This window comes from Nuphar pumila, chromosome 10 (genome assembly GCF_984573655.1).
Source record: "Nuphar pumila chromosome 10, dmNupPumi1.hap1.1, whole genome shotgun sequence".
In the NCBI taxonomy this organism is placed as follows: Eukaryota; Viridiplantae; Streptophyta; class Magnoliopsida; order Nymphaeales; family Nymphaeaceae; genus Nuphar; species Nuphar pumila.
The window spans coordinates 6,569,528-6,592,249 of NC_143258.1; the positions used below are offsets into that span (position 1 = coordinate 6,569,528).

The following is a 22,722-nucleotide window of genomic DNA, read 5'->3' on the forward strand; positions in this document are numbered from 1 at the left end:
CATTAATGAGAAGTTAATGTCACGGGTCTGGATCTCCAGATCCGTGACCCGTAACAAGGGAAAACACTTCTTTTCACCCTCCCTCAAGTTGTGTATGATCTTGAACCATGAACAACTTGCCTTTTAATATGCAAAATCTGTCTTTTGTCAATCCTTTTGTAAATATATCCGCCACTTGATCTGTAGTTCGTACAAATTCAGGCTCAATCTCTTTCTCTTCTACCTTTTGTCTCACAAAATGCTGGTCTATTTCAATATGTTTGGCACGACTGTGATGGATTGGATTAAAGGACATACTAATGGCACTCTAGTTGTCACACAAAAGAAGTGATCGAAAGATCGATTCTCCTACTTCTGTCAGTAAGTGTATAATCCAAGTAGCCTCAGCAGTGGCGGCTGCCATTGACCTGTATTCAGCCTCTGTATTGGATCTGGCAACAGCCTTTTGTTTCTTACTACTCCAAGAAACCAAATTCATCCCAACAAACACACAATAGCCGGATACTGATCTGCGTTCATCTGGGTCTCCTGCCCAGTCCGCATCAGAATAAACAGTGATCTCATGTGCATTTTGCCCATTTGTCTTTCTCTTATATATGAGGTCATCCCCAACCGTTCTCTTCAGGTAGCGAAGTATCCGTTTAACTGCTTCCATATGTCCTTCACAGGAAACTGAGAAACTTGATTCACCGAGTAGACTATATCAGGGCGAGTAAAAGTGAGGTATTGTAACATACCCACTATGCTACGGTACTGTGTGGGATTATCAAAAGGATCTCCATCTTGAGAGCTAAGCTTTTGATGAAGAACACTAGGAGTGCCCAAGGGCTTGCAGTCTTTCATACCCACTTTATTGAGAACATCAATGGTATACTTATGTTAAGTGAGAGTCATCTCTTCAGAAGTACTGTCGACTTCAACTCCAAGAAAGTATCGTAGTTTGCCAAGGTCCTTCATTTTGAACCTCTGATTCAAGAGATGTTTGACTTCTTCAATGTGCTCATTGAATTTACCAGTGATGATGATATCATCTACATATATCAACAACAGAGTAATTGTGTCTTGGTTCTTAAATATAAATAAGGAGTGGTCAAGAAGAGATTTCTTAAAACCATATTTTTGTATTTCAAGAGAAAAAATGTTGAACCAAGATCGAGGTGCCTGCTTCAATCCATATATCGCCCTTTTTAGTCTGCAGACATATTTTGTAGGATTGCCTTCTGCGTAACCAGTGGGTTGTTCCATGTATACTTCTCTCAAATCTCCATGAAGAAAAGCATTCTTCACATCAAGTTGGCTAATGGTCCATTGATGTTCAATAGCTAAAGAAAGTATGACTCTGATTGTCCTCATCTTCACCACTGGACTAAAGGTTTCATCATAATCCTGTCCTTGTTCCTGTGTAAAACCTTTGGCTATAAGTCTCGCCTTGTATCGCTCTATAGTCCTATCTGGTTTATACTTTATTTTGTACACCCATTTCGAACCAACAACGTTTCTGTCAGGTGGTCTTGATACGACATCCCACATACCACATTCATGTAGAGCTTCCATCTCCTCATTCATTGCTTCAATCCATCTTCTGGAATTTGATGCTTGAGAGAACGTTGTGGGTTCATCTTCTTTATTCAAGGCTGTTAGAAAGAGTTGAAAATCTAATGAGAAATTTTCATAACTGACCCACCTTTCAATTGGATGGCGAGAACGTGTGGATCTTCTAGTATCAACGATGTTGGATGTAGATGATGCGTCCATGTCTGAATTAACTATGGTGGGCAGCTCTCTTTCTCGTCGAGTATAGACAAGGCCTTTATACCTTTCTGGATTCAAAGTTGGGTCTGTATTTTCATGGGCAATCATTTCATCATTAGATACAGATTTCTTATCCTTTTGAGTGCAATTTTGAGTAAACATCACTAGCTCCTGAGAGAAGTTCATAATTCAACCAAGGATAATAAGCCTCAACTTTAGGTTTTGATTCTGAAGAACTAGTACATCGACAATCAAAATTCAATTCATCAAAGATGACATTTCTTGATATTTTGATGTGCTTACTCACCGGATCATAGCACCTGTACCTTTTATAGTCATCAGCATAACCCACAAACCTGCACTTCAGGGCCTTGTCCTGAAACTTATGTCTCATTGAACTGTCAACATGAACATAGCATAAACAACCAAACACATGCAAATCATAGTAGTTGGGATGTACACCAAAAAGAGACAAGTAAGGAGACTTGTTTTCCAAAATAGTCATGGGCAATTGATTTATCACATGAACTGCAGAATGAAAAACCTTTGTCCATAAAGTGATTGGAAGACTACTGTCATGCATCATGCTCATCGCACTCTCAACAATATGGCGATTCTTCCTTTCAGCAATCTCATTCTGCTGAGGTGTGTGTGGGCAAGACACCTTTTTCCTTATCCCGTTACTTTGAAGAAAGTTAGTAAAGTCAATGGAAGAAAATTCACCTCCTCCGTCACATTGGAAACTTAGGATGTTTTCAGAAAATTGGTTTTTGACAAAGGAATGGAAGTTTCGGAATAACTTGAAAGTCTCAGATTTGTGTTTCATGAAAAATATCCAAGAATAGCAAGAATAACTCTCAACAAATAAAAGATAATATCTAGTTCCAGATATGGAAGCAACTGGAGCAGGCCCCCAAACATCAGAGCAGATAGTCTCAAAAGGTCTTGAAGCTCTTTTATTGATAGAATGAAATGGTAAGACATGACTCTTACCTATGTCACACGGACTCGGCTCCAAGGTCGCCGCACCCGCGTCGACACGCACCGACACGGGTGCGGACACGGGTGCGGCTCGGACTCGGTCAACCCGACCCTGGGTGTGGTCAACGCACCCAGGGTCATTTTGGTCCATTTTTTGGAAAAAAAATTTTTTTGAATTTTTTTTTTTTAAAATTTCTGGGCTACAGCTGTAAGGAGAAAAACCCATCACAACTAAAAAACCTGTACACTTTCAAGTTTTAAGTACAGAATGGGCACAACTCAAGTTTTTGTGGTTTTTTCCTGTACGAAGAAAGTGAATTATTACAGTGTATGAAGAAAGTGCCCAAAAGTGAATTATTCTTGTATGAAGAAAGTGTACAGAATGCCTTCACAACTCATCACCTGTCCCCTAATGGGCACAACTTTGACCGAGTCTTATATATATATATATATATATATATATATATATATATATATATATATATATATATATAGCCGAGTCCCCGTGTCCAAAATTTTTGAAATTGCGCCGCACCCGTGTCGCACCCGCACCCGCACCCATGTGACATAGACTCTTACATAAGAGACAACTAGAACATTTGTTGTCATTGACATTTATTCCTAAACTTGACTTGGGAATGAGGTTATTTGAAACAAGCTTTTCAATGAAACTACTACTGCAATGACCTAGACGACCATGCCAAAGATTTGGCTTATTGATTTCAGAGATACTGAAAACACAGGTAGAATTTTCAGAAGGCAACGATGATTGGAGCTTCAAGTTTGGGTCTGCAGAGCGAATATGTGTTGAAGGATCTTCTTGAAAGACATACATATTGCTTTGCCGTTTTCCTCTAGCGAACGTCTCCTTCGTGCAGAGATCCTTGACAAGAACAGAAGAGGGAGTAAATTCAACTGAGGCTTTGATATCATCAACAAGTTTAGAAACTGAAACGATGTTTTTCTTGATATTAGGAGCATAAAGAACTTTTGAAAGGTTGATGGAAGATTCGGGCAAGGGTATAATGGAGTTTCCAATATGAGAGACAGAGTGATGTGATCCATCTCCAGTAACTATACTACTTCTACCAATGTAAGGAACAAGTTTTAGGAGCTTACCAGCATCACCAATAACGTGAGTCGTTGCGCCCCTGTCCACGTACCAAGTACCTTGCTCATTTTGTTTCAGATTCAATTCTGCTAAAGCTGACAACAATAACTCATTTACTTCTCCGTTGGTCCTTGTACTGTCTGTGCCTCTTTTTGCTTCAGTTTGTGTTGATTTTCCTTTATTTAGGGGATTGAACCAACAATTAGCTTTGATATGCCCATTTTTATTACACAGAAAGCAGGTAGGAATTGGCCTCTGTCTTTGTGGATTGGTATATGTGTTGGGTGTAGGCAATAATCCACGACCTCCTTGACCACTTCCCCCTTGTGCTCCTTTTCCCTTGATATCATAGCTTCCTCATCCTCGTGCATAAGTAACCCCTGTAGCAAGAACTTCTTGTGCTCCAGTATGCATCGGTGATTTTTTAGAAAATCCCTTTAGGTTCATCTTATATTGTAACAATTTTGCACGCAGATCTTCAAAGTTGGGCAGCTCAGGTAAACATAACAGGGAAGTAACAATCATATGATAGTCGTGTCCCAATCCACTGAGGGTTTGTTGTACCAAATCTTTATCAGTTACTGTACTTCCAACAACTGCTAGTTGATCTGTGATAACCTTCATTTTGTTCAAGTATTCCATGATGGTCATGGAATCCTTTCTTAACATTTGAAATTCTCTTTTAAGAAACATAATCCTGGCCTGAGAAACCTGTGAGTATGTCTGAACAAGTCTGTTCCAAAGTTGCATGGCAGTGCAGTCATCGGGAATGGCTACAAGTACCTCTTGTGACAGTGTAGATGTAATATAAGCAACTAGCGCTTGGTCTCTTTTCATCCAAGCTACAAATTCAGGATTTCTAACATATACTGTAGTAGATTCCCCTTTGTTGTCCCTTTCTTCTCGTGATATGAACTCAGGAGGAACTGAAATAGATCCATCCAGATGTCCAGAAAGATCCTGACTCCTAATGAAAGGTATGATTTGCCTCTTCCAAGTCAAGAAGTTACCATTGTTTAATTTTTCAGACACGAGTTCACTGAGGAAACTTGAAGAAAGGACCAACTAACTAGGAAGTGAATCCATGTTTCACAGTATTAAGAGTGTGTTCAGCACAATCTGTCTACAGTTTCTGTAACCTTTTTTTTTTTTTTTGCAGAAACTAATTCAGATCAGTGGCTATCAGATTTCTGATTTGAAACAGAAATTGAATATCTATCAGATTTCTGATTTGCATAAGAAATTGAATATTGGATATGAAAATCACAAAAAAAAAATTGTGAATATGAATTCACACTCGGTATTGACGCAATGCTTTCAAGCTAAAAAGAGATAAAATGGTAGAAATGAGGGTGTAGCTGGATCGGCTTGGTCAGATCTGATCAAGGGTGTAGCTGGATCAAAATAGGGCCCCGATTGCGTGATTAGATCACGCTGTGATCAAAACGATAAACAAGATATATTGATGACAGAATGAAGAAAAAAAATGTATATTCAGCAAAGGGTTTGGGATCGAAAATTTGGGCTGAGTTACTCAGTCCTCTCTGAGTTAACTCAGATTAGGTAGAGAAGAGAGTTTGATCAGATCTGATTAACGTTAGATCTGATCGAGTTCAAGGGACAGAAAAAAAAAAAATAGACAGATCTGATTATCGTCAGATCTGAATAATTTCAGATCTGATCGAGAAGAAAAGAGGAGGAAATGGGTAAACAGGGAAAAAGGATTCAGACGAGATTGGGAAAACAGAAAAAAAAATTCTTGACTTAGAAGAGAAAATCGAGAAGAGATAGATCTTTCAGAGGTACCTTTGAGATCGATTCCAGTTTCAGTTGAAGCGTGGCTCTGATACCATGCTAGATTTTCAATATTCAAGTCGTTCCACGCGTGAGAGCTGAGAAACAGAGAGAGAGAGAGAAAGGGAGAGAGAAGCTGGAGAAAAACCGATACCCTCTTATCTTAGGGTCGGCTGCTTTGTAAACTCATTTATATTAACATGCTATTACAAAGATTAGGGTACTAAAGTACCCTCATTACAATAAAGTAAATTACACAATGCCATTAATGAGAAGTTAATGTCACGGGTCTGGATCTCCAGATCCGTGACCCGTAACAAGGGAAAACACTTCTTGTCAAGGATTAGGGTACCAAAATACCCTTTTACAACAGATCTAAATTACAATCTAACCATTAATGATTATGCGGTGAATAATGAACACGGATTGGATCTGGATCCCATATCCAGACCCAAAATATGAAAGCCGACTTCTTTTCATTTATTTCATTTTTGCTTTTTATATTTTAAAAAACTTTTCTAACTATTATATGTTTTTTATTTCTTTCTTTTTTTATATTCCAAAAACTTTTCTAACTGTTTCTTATATTTTTATAAGTAAATACTAATAAAACCTATTATTAACTATTTTATTTTTCTTTGTTTTTTTATATTTTTTAAAACTTCCAATATTTTTCCAAGTAAAACTCTCTAGAATAACCCTAATTGAGAATTATATTATATGTGACTGTGTTCATTGCAAATTTTAGTCTTGGGATCAATTCATTTAAATAAACTCTCCAGCTATATCAACATGATCGATCAATTGAGCTAATACTATGTTTCATGTTTGTTTTTTATTCTTGTTGAGATGACTTGCTTATAATGAATGGAATTGCTTCAGGTAGATGGTGACACAAGTACTAACGATGGTGTAATTGCACTAGCTAGCGGGATATCTGGATCAGCTGAAATTTCTTCGATGGACATCTTGGAGGCTCGACAACTGCAAGCTTGTCTTGACACGGTCAGTTTTCTCCTGCCAAATCACAGTCCTATGTACAAATCAGTCATTTCAACATAGTAATATAATCCAAATCTTGATCATGTAGAAGTAATTCTTCTCTAGTTAGAATTTGTTAACTTTATTTTGCATCAATTAGCAAAAAATTAGAAAAAAGTGATCATGTTATGGTTATGAAGGACCAATAAGGATCAAGTTACCTTTGCACCCAACTTCTAGTATGCTATTATGTACTCGTGCATCTAATTCATAGATTTTGATGTTAAACTTTATCTGTTGTTTGGTACTTCACTCTGGTAAAAAATGAATTTTACTTAAGGGTAGTTTGGACTTTGGAGGACATGTTGAGAAACCTAATTTTGATAAAACCTGGTGATGAGAAAAATATGGAGTAAAACCTAGTTTCTGACAACTCTGAAAACTTGGTTTACTGTTCAGATACAAGCAGTTAACAAACTGTTTAACCTAGTTTCTCATCATTGCTGTTCGGATGACAATTAACTGGGCTTCAAAATTTTCTCAACAGAATATTTTTTAAGTAAACAAATTAAGTTCTCATGAAAATTAATATAATCTCTCTCTCTCATAAAATAAATCACCCAACTGTGAATCCAAAGATTAAGGACCCAACTCCAACTCTACATGAGCCAATCCAAGAGCAATCAATACCTGGGCAAACAATGGCCACCCAACTGCAGATTTCCTTTCACTGTTAGTAAGTATTAAAAAAGAAACAATGATATTCTTCATTTCTAGAAATTTCCTTGTTCCTTTGAAGCCATAAAATCCACCACAACAAAAAAGCCTACCCTTATACCATTTCTTGCCTTTTACTTGCATCGATCTAACAAGAATGAAGACAAGCTAATCAATGATATGGGGAGTTAAAATGTTAAAAATTCTCATGTATCCAATCTAAATTAAAGAGATTCCCATTGACAGTGGAAAAACACAAGAAGGTCCTCATTTCGTCACTAAGAAAACACAATAAGCATCAATTAACAAGATGACTACCTCTACATTCAAGATGCTTTATGATGTGAGGCGTAACATTTCAAAAAGAAAACTCCCAACTATATTCTGCAATAAAACCTGCCGTCATACACTGTGACGAAGCAAGCAGTAATCAGTTACCGGCTTGAAAAAGGGCCTGCTAGTGACCCTTTTCCTGCCACAGAGAGAGAGAGAGAGTCGGCCAGAAAAATGAGATGTTTGTCCAATTTGGAGGGCACCATCTATCCATCGTCCAACTGGCAGTCGGGTCTGAAAAAGGGGAAGGTGGAGACAAATAAGGGTGGGTACGAGAAGAAAATCAATTTTTCATTTGTTGGTCTTAAACCATGGGAAGGTGTTGTCTGATTTGGATGACATATCCAACCACAGTTTGGCCGTTAAAATGGTTAGATGGTGGTTAGGTGTGAAAGAGGTGGAATAGGGTTAGGAAAGACACAAGGAAGGGGAAGGGGTGTGAGGGTCAACCCTGATAAATGGGGTTTGCCGCATGAAAAACCTAGCCTCTCCAGAATTTTCAAAATGGCCCTAAACTCTGGGTTTCTTGGAACCCAGGTTAGGAAACCAAACAACGTCTAAACCTAGTTTTTAGCTGTAAACCAGGTTGACATGAAAAACATTGTCATCCATTAGCCCCTTTAGAATTAAACAAGTAGCAGTTTTCATCTTTGTATCTAGCATATGTCTAATTGGTCAATTCTATCATCACATATTAGGAAAAATAAGTGGAGAATATCACTGATAATGTTTAATTGCTTTGTCGCAGCCCACCAGCGAGCAAAGGGGGGTGATCCTCTGTGGATCGGACCGAACCCGACAGGGTCCGACTAGGAGCCGAGACTAGTAGGACCCGGGTCCCGGGGACCATCCTTTGGGTCCCCGGGAGCGGGTCCGAGCCTCGAAACCCCATACCTGACCTACCCAGTTGGGTTCGGTTCACGGTTCGTCCTGAAACAGGCCCAACCCACTACTTTTGATCCCCAAAATAGATCCAATGCCGACTCAAACCCATATCGGACCCGGACGGAGCTCCAGTTTGAATTTGAGTCGGGTCAAAACCAGACCCATCTTGTTGTGGATCAAGTTCAAACCAGGCCTTCTCACACCACAACTTGATCCATGATCCCACCTACCCCATACTAGGTCTGACGAATAGTTTAGGACTTGACCCGATCCAAATCCAATCAGGTGAGTCATCCCAATACTACACCAACCAAACACAATACCCGTACCAGACCCAACCCGTTAACCTATCCCCGATCCAGAACCCCGCACTATACCCGACCCACTACCTCCACCCAAACCCATATTATCATGTTCCTACCCACCTAGAACCCGAGATCCGACCAGCCCTTCCACCTTTAGTTGGACCTCTTGTCGTACCGGTGCCTCAACGTCGGCCACAGATGGTTCTCACTCACGTGGGGGGCCAGACCGAAGCCAATTCCAGCAGCAGCTATGCAGATTCAGCAGGGACCGACGCGACCTGAGCGCCGACCACACGTCGTGGGAGTTCATCACCATCAGTTACCAGGCGAGCAATACCATGGAGAAGGAGATGAGATCGTGATGGATGATGACGCTTTTTGGAACGAGTACCCCGCAGGAATGGTGGAGACCCGTCAACAGAGAGCACCAGAGCACCCCTCCACATACGGGGTGAAGTTAGATCTTCCGGAGTTCGCAGGGAGATTCGATGCAGAGCAGTTCTTTGACTGGTCCTATGCCGTACAGTTCTTCTTCGACTACCACACTGTTGCTGAGCACCGTCGTGTCTCTCTAGCGTCCACTCGGTTGAGAGGCCTAGCGCAGACATGGTGAGTTGAGAGAGCGGCAGGGACTAGAGCGCATACAGACATGAGAGGAGATGCAGAGGTTGATGCAGTCCAAGTTCATGCCGTCAGATCATGCTGAGAGAGCCTACAAGGAGTACTTGACCCTACGTCAAGGCACCCGTACTGTGGCGGAGTACACTGCTGAGTTCCATCGTCTATCCCTGCGAGTGCAGATCGAGGAGATCGCCAGCCAGCAGGTTGCGAGGTATATTTTCCGTCTCCGTCCTGCTATTTCTGATGATTTCAGTTGTGTCACAGTCGAGTCCTTGGATTAGGCAAGCAGTTATATCATGAATGTGGAGGAAAATTTGAAAAGGAGGCAGGAATATAGAACCTCCCGTAGTGACCAGTTCAGTCGACCCAAGTCGAGTTTCCCAACCATGGGAACGACCTCCCCTAGGAAGAAAGACTCAAAGTCCACCCCTAGAATAGACCCTAGCAAACCCGACCAATCCGGACCCGCATACAATACCAGATCCAAAGCCAAACCTAGTGAGTCTACCATCCGTTGTTTTAGGTGTCGGGAGTTAGGACATGTCGCGTCCAAGTGCCCCACCGTGAACAAGAACGCCCATCTAGTCGAGGGTATTGTTAAGTCAGCATCTGATAGTGAGTGTGGGTGAGTCATTGGTTAAGGAAGAGGAAGAGAGGGAAGTCGTAGAGTTCGACGGTAACATCGAAAATTTATTGTCCATCCGTCATGTTTTGACCGCACCCCGAGAGTCGACCCCTGCAAAATGGTTGCAGAATAATATTTTTAGAACCTGGTGCAACTGTGAGGGTCATGCGTGTGATGTTATTATCGACACTGATGCGTGTGAGAATATGGTGTCCGAGAGTGTCGTGTCCAACTTGAACCTGAAAACGGAGAAATTATCCCAACCATACAAGATGGCATGGTTCAGGAAAGGGAACGAGGTTCACATCACTCAGCGTTGTTTAGTTCGGTTCTCCATGGGGGAGCATTACCACGATGAAGTGTGGTGTGATGTAGCCCCTATGAGTGTGTGTCACATTCTTTTGGGTCATCCCTTGCAGTTTGATCGCAAGACCATTCACAATGGCCGTAGGAACACGTACTCCTTTATTTTTAAGGGTCATAAGATAGTCCTTCTCCCTATCAAGGAGACCGGTTTTTCCATTGTGGATAAGCATGAGCGAGTTCTCTGGCTCGTGGGCCTATCTTACCGGTCTTTCTTGAGCCATTATCGGGAGGGTGGTTATTGCTATGCCCTGGTGGCTAAGGCATTGATGAGTACGTCGTTGTCCGTTTTCGCGGACATCGCCTCCCTTATTGAGGAGTTTCGCGACATTATCTCAGATGACCTTCCTGATAGTCTACCTTCGATGAGTGTGGTTTAACACGTCATTGACTTTGTCCTGGGATCGAGTCTCCCTAACCTCCCCGCGTATCGCATGAACCCATCCGAGCATGCCGAGTTGTTGAGGCAGGTTCAGGAGTTACTGCAAAAGGGGTTTATTCGTGAGAGTGTGAGCTCTTGTGTCGTAACCGCCCTGTTCACCCCTAAGAAAGATGGGTCCATGCGCATGTGCGTTGATAGTCGAACAATCAATCACATCACTCTCAAATACCGTTTTCTCATTCCTCGTTTGGATGATATGTTTGATATGTTGGTTGGTGCCTCTATTTTCTCCAAAATTGATTTAAAAAGTGGGTACCACCAAATCCGTATCCGAGAGGGGGATGAATGAAAAACGACATTCAAGACACGTGATGGATTGTATGAGTGGTTAGTAATGCTATTTGGGTTATCAAATGCCCCGAGTACTTTTATGAACACGATGACCCAAGTATTGCGTCCTTGTATAGGAAAGTTTGTTGTTGTCTATTTTGATGACATTTTGATTTATAGCTCGTCTTTGTCTGATCATTTGAGTCATTTGCGTCAGGTCTTAGAGATTTTAAGGAGGGAAAAGTTGTATGTCAATGCCATAAAGTGTGAGTTTATGACGTCAAGTGTTGTGTTTTGGGGTTTTATTGTGTCGTCTGGTGGAATTAAGGTGGATCCCGCTAAAGTCTGTGCGATGGTAGAATGGCCTACCCTAAAGACTATAGGAGAGATCCGTAGTTTCCACGGGTTAGCCACTTTCTATCGTCGGTTTGTGAGAAACTTCAGCACCCTCATGGCCCCTATCACGGAGTGCCTAAGGGGTACTAGTTTCCATTGGACGTCTGCCGCGGGAAAGGCCTTCACGCTCATCAAAGAGAAAATTACTAGTGCCCTCGTCTTAGCCCTTCCTGATTTTAGCGTTGTCTTTGAGGTTGAGTGTGATGCCTCTAAAATGAGAATTGGTGCAGTCCTGAGTCAGAACCGCAGGCCCATTGCTTTCTTTAGTGAAAAGCTAACTCAAGCTAGGTGTCAGTACTCCACTTATGATGTTGAGTTTTATGTCGTGGTACAAGCCCTTCGTTATTGGAGGCATTATCTCATTTATAAGGAGTTCGTCTTGTACACGGATCATGAGGTGTTGAAGTATTTGAATAGTCAAAAGAAGTTGAGTGCTAGACATGCCAAGTGGGTCAGCTTCTTGCAAGAGTACACCTTTACTATTCGCCATCAATCAGGTACTCTGAACAAGGTAGCTGACACACTTAGCAGGAAGAATAGTCTTTTGATGACTATGTCAGTGCAGGTCATTGGGTTCGAGCAGTGCAAAGAGTTGTACCCAACGGACCCTGATTTCCAGCAGGTCTGGGAAAGGTGCCTCTCCCCTGATAGCACAGCTGACCCACAGTTCAGTATACATAACAGTTATCTCTTTCGAGGTAATAAGTTACGTGTGTATGCCTTCTCTCTTAGACTTCAATTGATTTCCGAGTTACATGAAGGGGGACTAGCTGGGCATTTTGGACATGATAAGACGTTCGCTCTGTTAGATGAACGCTACTTTTGGCCCAAAATGCGCAAAGATGTTGTCAGATTTGTTCAAAGTTGTCAAGTATATCAAGTATCCAAGGGTCGACGTCAGAATAGTGGTTTGTATACTCCGTTGCCTATCCCTGAGCGGCCCTGGGAACATGTGTCCATGGATTTCATTGTGGGTCTTCCCAGAACCGCGCATCGTTTTGATTCCATCTTAGTTGTGGTTGACCGATTTTCCAAGATGGCTATCTTTGTTCCGTGTAAACGAACCACCGACACCTCGTTAGTAGCCTCGTACTACTTCAAGGATGTGGCCCGTTTTCATGGTTTGCCCCACACGATCACCTCAGATCGTGACACACGCTTTATGAGCCATTTTTGAAAATTGTTATGGGCCTTATTGAAAACCAAGCTCCAGTTCAGCAGTGCATACCACCCACAAACCGATGGCCAAACTGAAGTTGTGAACCGCACCTTAGGGAACTTGCTAAGGAGTCTAGTTGGGGAGAATGTCAAAACATGGGATCTAGTCTTGCCGCAAGCCGAGTTCACATTTAACAGTTCCATCAACCGGTCCACGGGTAAGTCTCATTTTCAAGTAGTTATGGGCGGTCGCCAACCCATGTCGTAGATTTCCGGACCCAGCCCCAGACGCATTTGATGTCGTTGAGTACATGCGTGATATCCACAGACAGGTCCGCGCCAAACTTGTTGAAAGCTACGAAGCCTACAAAGCTTTCGTAGACCAGGGTCGTCGTGATGTTTAATTTCAAGTTGGTCAGTTAGTATGGGTTTACCTGCGTCCAAAGCGTTTCCCAGTGGGTACTTATAGTAAATTGAGTCCTAGGAAATATAGCCTCTTCAAGATCCTCCGGCGATTAGGTCCAAATGTCTATCTCCTTAAACTGCCTGAAGATTGGCATATCTCGCCTATCTTCAATGTGTCTGATCTATATGCTTACTGTGGAGTAGGGGTGGCAATAGGGTCGGGTTGGCGAGTTGGCGGGTCAGCATACCTCAACCCGAACCCGACCCGTTTATTAAACGGGTCGGCTGTGGCAAACACGAACCCGACCCGTTTAATAAACAGGTAACCCGACACGACCCGCCAACCCATTTAATAAATGGGTTGGGTCGGGTAAACGGGTTTTCAGGTTCGAGGGTCAGGTTGGCGGGTCGGGTTGGCGGGTTGGCAGACGGGTTGGCAGGTTGGCGGGTTGGCATACCCCCAACCCGAACCCGACCTGTTTAATAAACGGGTTACGCGGGTTGACCCGTTTATTAAACGGGTTGGCTTAAGCCCAACCCGAACCCGCCTAAGAGGCGGGTTGGCGGGTCGGGTCAGAAATTGCCACCCCTACTGTGGAGACAACAAGTCGTCAGAGCCGACTTCTTTCCAACCAGGGGAGAATGATGCAGAGCAGGACCAGATCGGGCCTGTCTCGCGTGACCCAGGCACGGCCAGGGAACTCGACCCACAGGGGATGGACGATTGGACCCAGGAGCTGGATCCGATCGTAGGTAAGGTGACCCGATGCAGGGACGTAACCCTGCACACCTACTCCAGACGAGGGAAGGCTCGGATCATCCCAGATCTATCTGCAGAGTGAAGACGTCTCGGGTCCAGGATCAGACCCGGGTCCACTAGCAGGCTTTAAAAACCCTCTTCTAGGGTTGCGTGAGGGGGGTCTGGAATATTGCAGCAGCCTTCTTTTTCTTTTTTGTCTGTCAGCAGTTTTTCTTTGGGTTTTCTTTTATTCTTTTTTCTATTGCTTGTCTTATTTTGTTTATGTTCACCCTATTGTTCGATTGAGAATCATATTGAAATAAAAGCAAGTGCCATCATTTTCAGTGGACATTTTTCTTATCTTCTGCACATTGCACGACCGTGAGAGTCGTGCCATCGTCTTTCGCAATCAAGTGCATCGACGCCGATCCCCTCGCTGCATCAATTATTGCTTAGGTTGAACCAAAGAAAGTTCTGCTATAAAAATAGTATCGTTAATACTGGTAACCAGAATTGCAAATTTGTCTAGGCACCATATTTCGGTCTATTGATCAAATCTCATATTTGTTTCCTTGTGATGAAAAAGATAAATACCTTTAAGGAAGAAAAAATTAGCTTTCTTGGTTTCTTTAATGATAAGCATGTATCTTTTTAATATCTATTTATTTAGATTAATAGTTGATATAATTTTCTTGTGGAGAAAATAATCCATTGGGGGTATTGCAATTATATATGGATGCATCTGGATTTTGATCAGACCTCATTGTTTCCTCTTCTCTTCTTTAAGGTTATGCAAGGACTAGCGAAATCAATTGCATCAGATGGTGAAGGTGCAACATGCTTGATTGAGGTTTGTTCATTTTCTTCATTGTTTGATATATCTTTTCTAAGATTTGTGCAATTTGACAAGTAGAATCTAGTAGAATAAGTATAACTGATTATGATTTTCCTTTCTAATATTATTAGGAATAAATTTTACATGAGAAATTTGACTTCTTCATCCACTAACATGTGACGGCATCATTGAATGTTCATAATGTGCATCACTCATTTTTCTTGTTTGTTATGAGTACTTTTGTTTTGACGGTACCCATGAAATATCAAGAGCCAATAATAACATCTGAAAAAAACTAGGGGTACGTCTGGTAGTTCCCAATTTTCACTTTTATGGCAGAAAAAATTTGTCCATTGCATCATCTTAAAAGCCTTTTGATTTCTGTGGATAGTAAAATGATAAGAAATGCGGATTGGCTGGATGTAATTAGGCATGTGAGTCCTGATGTTCCAAGTAGATATAGTCCTTCCAAATTTGCGTGCCATAGATTAGTTAAGGGGTGTGGGATATTGATCTGTATATTTGTGACTATGGTCCAAAGTCTGTTGAGATTTAGATCTGATCCGGTTCCTACCTATCTGAACCAAAACCAACCCATTACAAAACTAGATCCCTGATCCAGACCGAATTACAAAATGGATCCTAGATGCAATCCAAACCCAAAATTGACTTATCTATCCTAGGGTAGACTAGACTAAGCTGGACTAGGCTTGAGGTCAGTCCATCCAAAATTACCGAGATTGCTCTCAGATATGAAGATACCTTTTTCTGGAATATACCTTTCCGAAAGCAGATACTCCAATCTACTGTGGCATCTTCAATCGTTCTTTGCCAACTCCCCTTTTATCCCAGGATCTAGCTATATGCAAATCTTCTTGTAGTTTCTGGCTTTCTCTCAACTTCTCCAACTATTTAGATCTCTCCAATCGAAAGTGACCAAACTTCAATCATTTTTGTCTTTCTCACAATTTTTTCTGCCTCTGTGATCAGCTGAGTCAAACCGTTCAACTGAGATCCAGGAATTGTTGCAGCTTCAAGAGTAGTTTGATGTGGTGCATATTCAATGGCTGAAACAGTTGGTATGCTGTCTAGCAATTTCTATCGTATCTGGTACATCATCTGGAATATCCAAGGAGGTGGAACCTATATGGTAGTCTTGTTTTCCATAACAGGACTGTGGGGGAATTAAGCCCCCCTCCTTTTACAACAGTTGTATAATCACCAACATACCAGTAGGTTTCAAACTTGCAACGTCCCATCACATGGTGACATGAACTAACTGCGCCTATCAAACAAGTGGAGCACCCCATGGTAACCTATATGGTACTTTTAGCTGACATTCAGTACAGTGAAGTGCATGGTTGCTTACATAGGGTGAGTAATCTGCCTGCTCCTTTGGAATGAAATCCAAAGATCTAAGGGAGCTTATGCTGTGTTCTGGGATTGATATTGTTGTTACAAGGGTTTTTCTTGTGTAAAGAATCAAGTATTTTTCCTAGATATATATTTGCTACAATCATTTGAATGTACAAACGACTTAGCAAATGCTTTTTTTTACCTTAAAGTAGAACTGGCCCCATGGATGTGATCTACATGCTCCATTTAGTGGGGATCGCATCTGAATCGCCGGATTCTGACACAGGGGCAGGTTTTCCGGTGGTTGAATAATCAATGTCTGTAAATGCATGAAATCTTCCCGACTCAAGAAACATGTTTTTTCAATCAAGAAAACATGGTCTAAGGGTTGATTCCTACTAAATCGAGTATGCTGAACACATCTATGACATCAAATTGAGTCAAAACAACTGGCATCATCATATCTCAACTAGATTGCACATATAAATGATTGTAGCAACTATATGTCCATTTTCCTGCTGAAGTTTGCACTCTATTGATTTTTACCAAATGGTAAATTGAAATTTGTAATTCTCCGATTATATATTTTTAGATTTTTCTCTAACTTGTTCCACATAGAAGATAATTTCCTGAAACAATAATCATATGAAGATCTAATTAAATCAAGAAACAGACCAGAAGGCTACAACCATGTCATTCAGTTGTATAACCCAAGCAGCTACTCTTTCACGGGCCTATTTCTTCCATAGGCCAGTGCGGCGCGACGGTCTTTCCTTACCGCTACAAGCCTTCCAGTAGCTCACTTGCAACTAATTTGTCCTCGCAAACCCGTGAAGCGCTAAACTGCCCAATCTGACTAGCCTAATGGCCAAAGGCCGCATACCAACACCTTTCCACGTATTGAATCATTTTCATTGGCCCTACGCACCACCTCGTGCGTAGCTGCCTAGCGGATGCTGATCAAGCACATTTTCAAATGTGTATTCTATTTGGACTATGCTACTTAATACATAGTCATCCCATACCAACTATCACTTTCGAAAAGGGGCACAAACTTGCCTTAGCCTTGCGTGCCATATAGCGTATTGTGACTCCGTGCGCACGCTACAGCAAAACCTCGCCACTGAAGGAACAAAACCTTGCGACCCCCAATCCGAAGACCAGTTGATGATTGAACACCATAGCGAAGAGCACCACCTAGACTCATTCGTCGGCGCCTAGGCATTCTCTCGCCTAGCCCCGAGTCACCACAGTTGGAATCACCTAAGGTAATTCTTGGGAGAATTAGCCCTAACCCACACGTACCCCCGTGCATCTAACCGCTACGCGTGGGACATCCTGCAAGACGAGAGGTCCTTAACCAAATCTCCAAAGGCAACATCCTCTGATCCATTGTCATTGCTTAACTAAACAACGCTCCACGTCTGTGCCGCCACACAGCGATGCACTAACGACGATACCATTGCCTATCGTGTGTCATGCTACCATCGCACGTCACCGATCAAGCCAACGCATATCATGTGTTTCTACACTCGATGTATTTTTCACTCGGTAGAGCTCCGCACTGCGCATGCCCCATTCCGAAAGCTCGGTCTGGAATATTTTCCCCCACCCAAACCATTGTCGTCATCGACAATGCCGGTACAGGTAAGAACACAGTCTTGACTGATATGCCAGTTTTCCTTTGTACTTATCTTTGGTCTACTTTTTTTCTTCGTCCTACTCAACTTGTTCTGATTTTCATCCACTATCGTCGCAACCTTTAACACGCCAAGTTTCATTCCTTAACGCGCCTCCAATCACTTAGACAACGGTCTTTCGTTCCATCAACATTGAGCATTATTTTCTCATGGGACCCCAATACAGTCGCATACACAAGCGGGTCATCCTCGCCACACGACAAACTTGTCGTCTTTATGCTCATGGTTAGGGTGTCTTCCAACCCCAACAAGGGAAATTCCAAGCCTTTCGTAGTCCTCGTAGAGAAGAACAACCACCTACGCGTGTCGCAGGGATATCAACTCCCTTAAGGCACCAACTTGCGGTTTTCCAACGGTCCAAACTAGTCTTCAAGTGGGGGGGGGGGGACGCCTTCTTGCGTATCACCCCAAAGCGGTCCTTCAAAGTATTTTTCTGGGCACTCGTTCTCACAAAGGCACCTTGGCCCAACACTGCAACTCTCATCTAGAGTCAACACGTAACTCTCTCCTGGAGTCAGCAAAACGTTTTTGTAGGAACCAAACCGACGAGCTACGAACAACTTTTTTCGCACACACAATCCACAGTGGAACTGCTAACTCAAGGGACCAAAACAATGAGCATTCTACTCAACATGAGCACTCCGCTAACCCACAATCTTGAGAGAGAATATAGAAGTTTAGTTGAGTCTCTCTTACCCAAATGTGCAAATTCATCCAGCCGAATTCAACGTTCATTCTCTGCATGCACGAGGCAAACGTCACGCTTCACCCTCGAGCTTAACGCACAACTGGTAGGAATCTTTAGCTTATCTACGTTCTCTTAGCCAACTGAACATCAACCTTGCACTTCTGATTACCATGGTTAAGATGTCACATTACCATCTTACAGACATCTTGCTTTTGTGCTCGGTCAACAATACTTCAGCTGCGCAAATTTGCATAACCAAGATAAACCATCTCTGTCTTCTTCAATGCCGCATACAATGAACAACAAAGTCTCCGTGAATCTTTCTGCTCTGATACCAATTTGTCATGAGCCTATTTCTTCCATAGGCCAGTGCGGCGCGACGGTCCTTCCTTACCGCTGCAAGCCTTCTAGTCGCTCACTTGCAACTAATTTGTTATGAGTATAGAATGTTTTGCAAACCCGCGATGCGCCAAACTGCCCAATCTGGCCAGCCTAACAGTCAAAGGCCGCATACCAACACATTTTCATGTGCTGAATCATTTTCATTGGCCCTGTGCACCACCTCATGCGCAGCTGCCTAGCGGAAGTTGATCAAGCGCATTTTCAAATATGTATTATGTCTAGTCCGTTTCACTTAGTGCATAGTCGTCCCATACCAGTTATCACTTCCGAAAAGGGGCACAAACTTGTCTTAGCTTTGCATGTCATGTAGCGTATTACGACTCCATGCGCACGCTAAAGCAAAACCTTGCCACTGAAGGAACAAGACCTTGCGGCCCCCAGTCCGAAGACCAGTTGATGATTGAATACCATAGCGAAGAGCACCACCTAGACTCATTCGCCGACGCCTAGGCATTCTCTCGCCTAGCTCTGAGTCACCGTACTCGGTTGAAATCACCTAAGTTGATTTCTTGGGGAATTAGCCCTAACCCACACGCACCCCCGTGCGTCCAACCGCTGGCAAACGCATTGGACATCCTGCAAGCCGAGTGGTCCTTAACCAAATCTCCAAAGGCAACATCATCTGATCCGTTGGTACTGCTTAACCAAACAACGCTCCACATATGTGTCATCACACAACGATGCACTAACGACGATATCGTTGCCTATCACGTGCCATGCTACCACCGCACGTCACCGATCAAGAAATCACACACCGCGCGTTTCTACACTCTATGCATTTTCCACTCGGTAGAGCTCCACACTGTGCATGGCCCATTCCGAAAGCTTGGTAACTTTGCAGTTTTATTTTCTTCAAGCTACTTCCAGTAATTACCTACAAAACTCTATGACTGCATATAGAGGCAAACTTTACAGACATTTATCCGCAGAAAGTTAGAACACTAATAAAGAGCTTCTAAGTTTTGTAAGATCAAGTTAGAAAAATAAACTCTAAGCAGGGAATAATTTTAGGAATCTTATACTACAATTGTGACTTCTGATTGTTTGGAAAGAAGGCCTTCACCAAAATATGGTATGTCAAAATGTATACGTTTTCACTTCCTGTACGCATCCACCCTTGTCATTCATACAGGAACATACAGAAAATACGAGCTTCCATCAGCAATGCATAATCCATAGCCTTCTCTGATTTTATGTGATGTGTTCATTTTGTTAAATTTCTTAAAGATGTGCATACTAACAAGTACATTTACAGGTTACTGTAACTGGTGCCAAAAGTGAAGTTGATGCGTCAAAGATAGCACGCTCAGTATCATCTTCCTCCCTTGTTAAGGTATGAGCCTTTATGTTTGAAACAACTTTGTGAAGGATTCTTCTAGCTGTCTCTAAGGCTCTATCTTTGTACTGCATTTGTTTTGCTCAGGCAGCAGTATATGGGAGAGATCCAAACTGGGGACGTATTGCTTGTGCGGTAGGCTATTCTGGGATCCTGTTCAACCCCTATGAGCTTCGTATATCTCTGGGAGAAATTCTGCTGATGGACGGAGGACAGCCTCTGCCATTTGACAGGTATATTAAAATACCAGCTGTGAATACCAAGCCTGAATCGTACTTCTCGTGTTCATCTCCTGGTCGTCATAAAAGTACCTATTTGCTACTAAATTCAATAGTTTTCATGCTTCCTAACAATCAAATTGATCTTCTTCCAGGGCATCCGCTAGTGCATACCTTAAGCACGCAGGGGACATACATGGAACAGTTCATATTCACATATCCATTGGTATGTCTTGTAGAAAATACAGTCCTGAGCTTGTTTGCTTCTGATGATTGTCATAGGAAAATGCTAGTCTGGCAGGTGTTTCCCGCCTAGGGTGAAACAAACACCCAAGCAAACAGATGGGAAAGCACCATGCTGGCAAGTGTGGGCCTCAGTGTTTCCCACTTCTTTTTATGTGAAAATCCCTTCTTACCTTCCCCATATGAAAGAACTTTCATGAGAAAGCTAAGCTGGCAGAAGTTTTTAGAAACTCTGTGCCCCCTTCGGACCTTCCATGGAAATGAAGCAAACTGGCCCTAAAAGAGAAATAAACAAACAGTATGTACAGGCATGGATCTGTTAATTTTTATGTAGTATTATAATTTTTATGCCGGCGGTTACAGGAAAAGGTCAAGGCAGTGGTCGAGCGTGGGGCTGCGACCTCAGCTACGATTACGTTAAAATAAATTCCAAGTACACAACATGAAGCTGACAGGGAAGGACTTGGGAAAATTCTGAACGAGATTTCATAGCAAGGTGGCAAATTACATGCATTGAAAACGGAAAAGCATTTTCAGATCACAGTGTCCACCAACTCTTTTTTTTTTCCTTTTTGATATGAGCACTATCCTTTCTTCTTGTAAGCTTTGAGCCACCCGATTGTGTAGCTCAATAATGAAAAATGGACACGCATTCTGTGACAAACGGCTATGTGGCTCTACCCAGATGAATGGCAACTCTCTCTCTCTCTCTCTCTCTCTCTCTCTCTCTCTCTCTCTCGTGGGACTTAATTTCATTAAAAATGGTGAATATAATTAAGCTAATCTTTTTTTTTTGTAGATATTTATGACTACGCTCTTATGCTAGTTGGCCCCTGTAAGTTCATTAAAAATGGGGACTATAATCAAGCTAGTTTAGTTTTTGCCAATATTCGTAACTACGCTCTTATAATGCCGGTCCCTCTTAACAAAGGGGTAAACATCAAAAGTGATTTAACTATACAAAATTTAAGCAAAAATAAAGTTTTGTTATGGCATGTTTAGCAAAATTTAACTAAATTTTTTATGAGAATTTTCTCTTATGTGCATTATACTCTTTAAAAGCATTTCAGCACTCTTAATTTGAAACAAAAACGATATAACCACATTTTTTGCAACACAATTTTCAATAAACTATCTCTGCATGACAATTGTTCTGATATTTAACTGAGGGGAAGCCCTGGCCCAATAAAGAATGGAGCCCACCTACAGACTGCCTGGCTGCCCCTAGGAAGTTAAAGCCCCTCGGTTCCTTGTGCTGCTTTTGCCATGCAGCATGGAAATGTCTCAGGTTGACCCATCTAGCCAGGTGTACAGAGCCCTTATGGGCAACTTTAACACTTTGTTACTCTCTATGTTTTGGTCAAACCACTCATCTTAGAAAAGACAATCACATAAGGCGGGACAATTATAAATTTCATTGTTTACCTAGTTGTATGACAGGAGCAGTTAGTGCACGCCACCTTGTGTTGGGACGTTGCAAGTTCAAACCCCATATGGTATGGTTGTATAACCGGTAGGGGTCTGCCTAACCCGTCGAAAAAAGTTGTATGGCCCAACTTGTTCTAACAAGTTGGTTTTCTTAAAAGTTAAAAACAGTGTCTTTTTTTCCCTCATATGCAACACAGTTTTTTGCATGGAAACACTTGTTAAAAAAGTGGAATACTTATTAAGACTGTGGTTACGCAACAATAGTAAAATACATCTAACGACAAGTCTCCCCCTTGAAAATTTTTCAAATCTATGAAAACCCAAAACAGAAAGCATCAGGACTCGTCTCAAGAGAGGGCGAGCAGGTAAATCTTATCTCTATTTTTGTAATAATACCAGAAAATGCGGGTAACCTATGGGCAGACACTCATGCAATCTATAACCGAGGGCATCATCAATCTTAGGTTTGTGGTCACCACCAACACCAGTTGACCAGGCGCATTTTTATTTTTAGAGCTGTCAAACCCTCATAGAAAAACAAAGGTGGTGCGGTGGTGCAGCTTTTCACCTAAAGCATAACGATACTCCAAAATCTCCAGCACTTAAAAACCCTAATAGGCCAACTGATCCACAATATA

General features: G+C 42.1%; 1 protein-coding gene across 1 annotated transcript in view; it reads left to right on the top strand.

Moving 5' to 3' along the window:
- Positions 1–21,379, top strand: part of LOC149823389 (arginine biosynthesis bifunctional protein ArgJ, chloroplastic-like) — a 34,983-nt gene extending 13,604 nt beyond the window's left edge. The window contains exons 12-17 of the mRNA XM_090018810.1: positions 6,521–6,643; positions 14,666–14,728; positions 20,115–20,192; positions 20,283–20,428; positions 20,569–20,639; positions 21,020–21,379. Of these exons, the coding sequence (XP_089874936.1) occupies positions 6,521–6,643; positions 14,666–14,728; positions 20,115–20,192; positions 20,283–20,428; positions 20,569–20,639; positions 21,020–21,102 (564 nt within the window). The 3' untranslated portion in view covers positions 21,103–21,379. The remainder of the gene's footprint in view (positions 1–6,520; positions 6,644–14,665; positions 14,729–20,114; positions 20,193–20,282; positions 20,429–20,568; positions 20,640–21,019) is intronic.
- Positions 21,380–22,722: the final 1,343 nt, after the last annotated feature.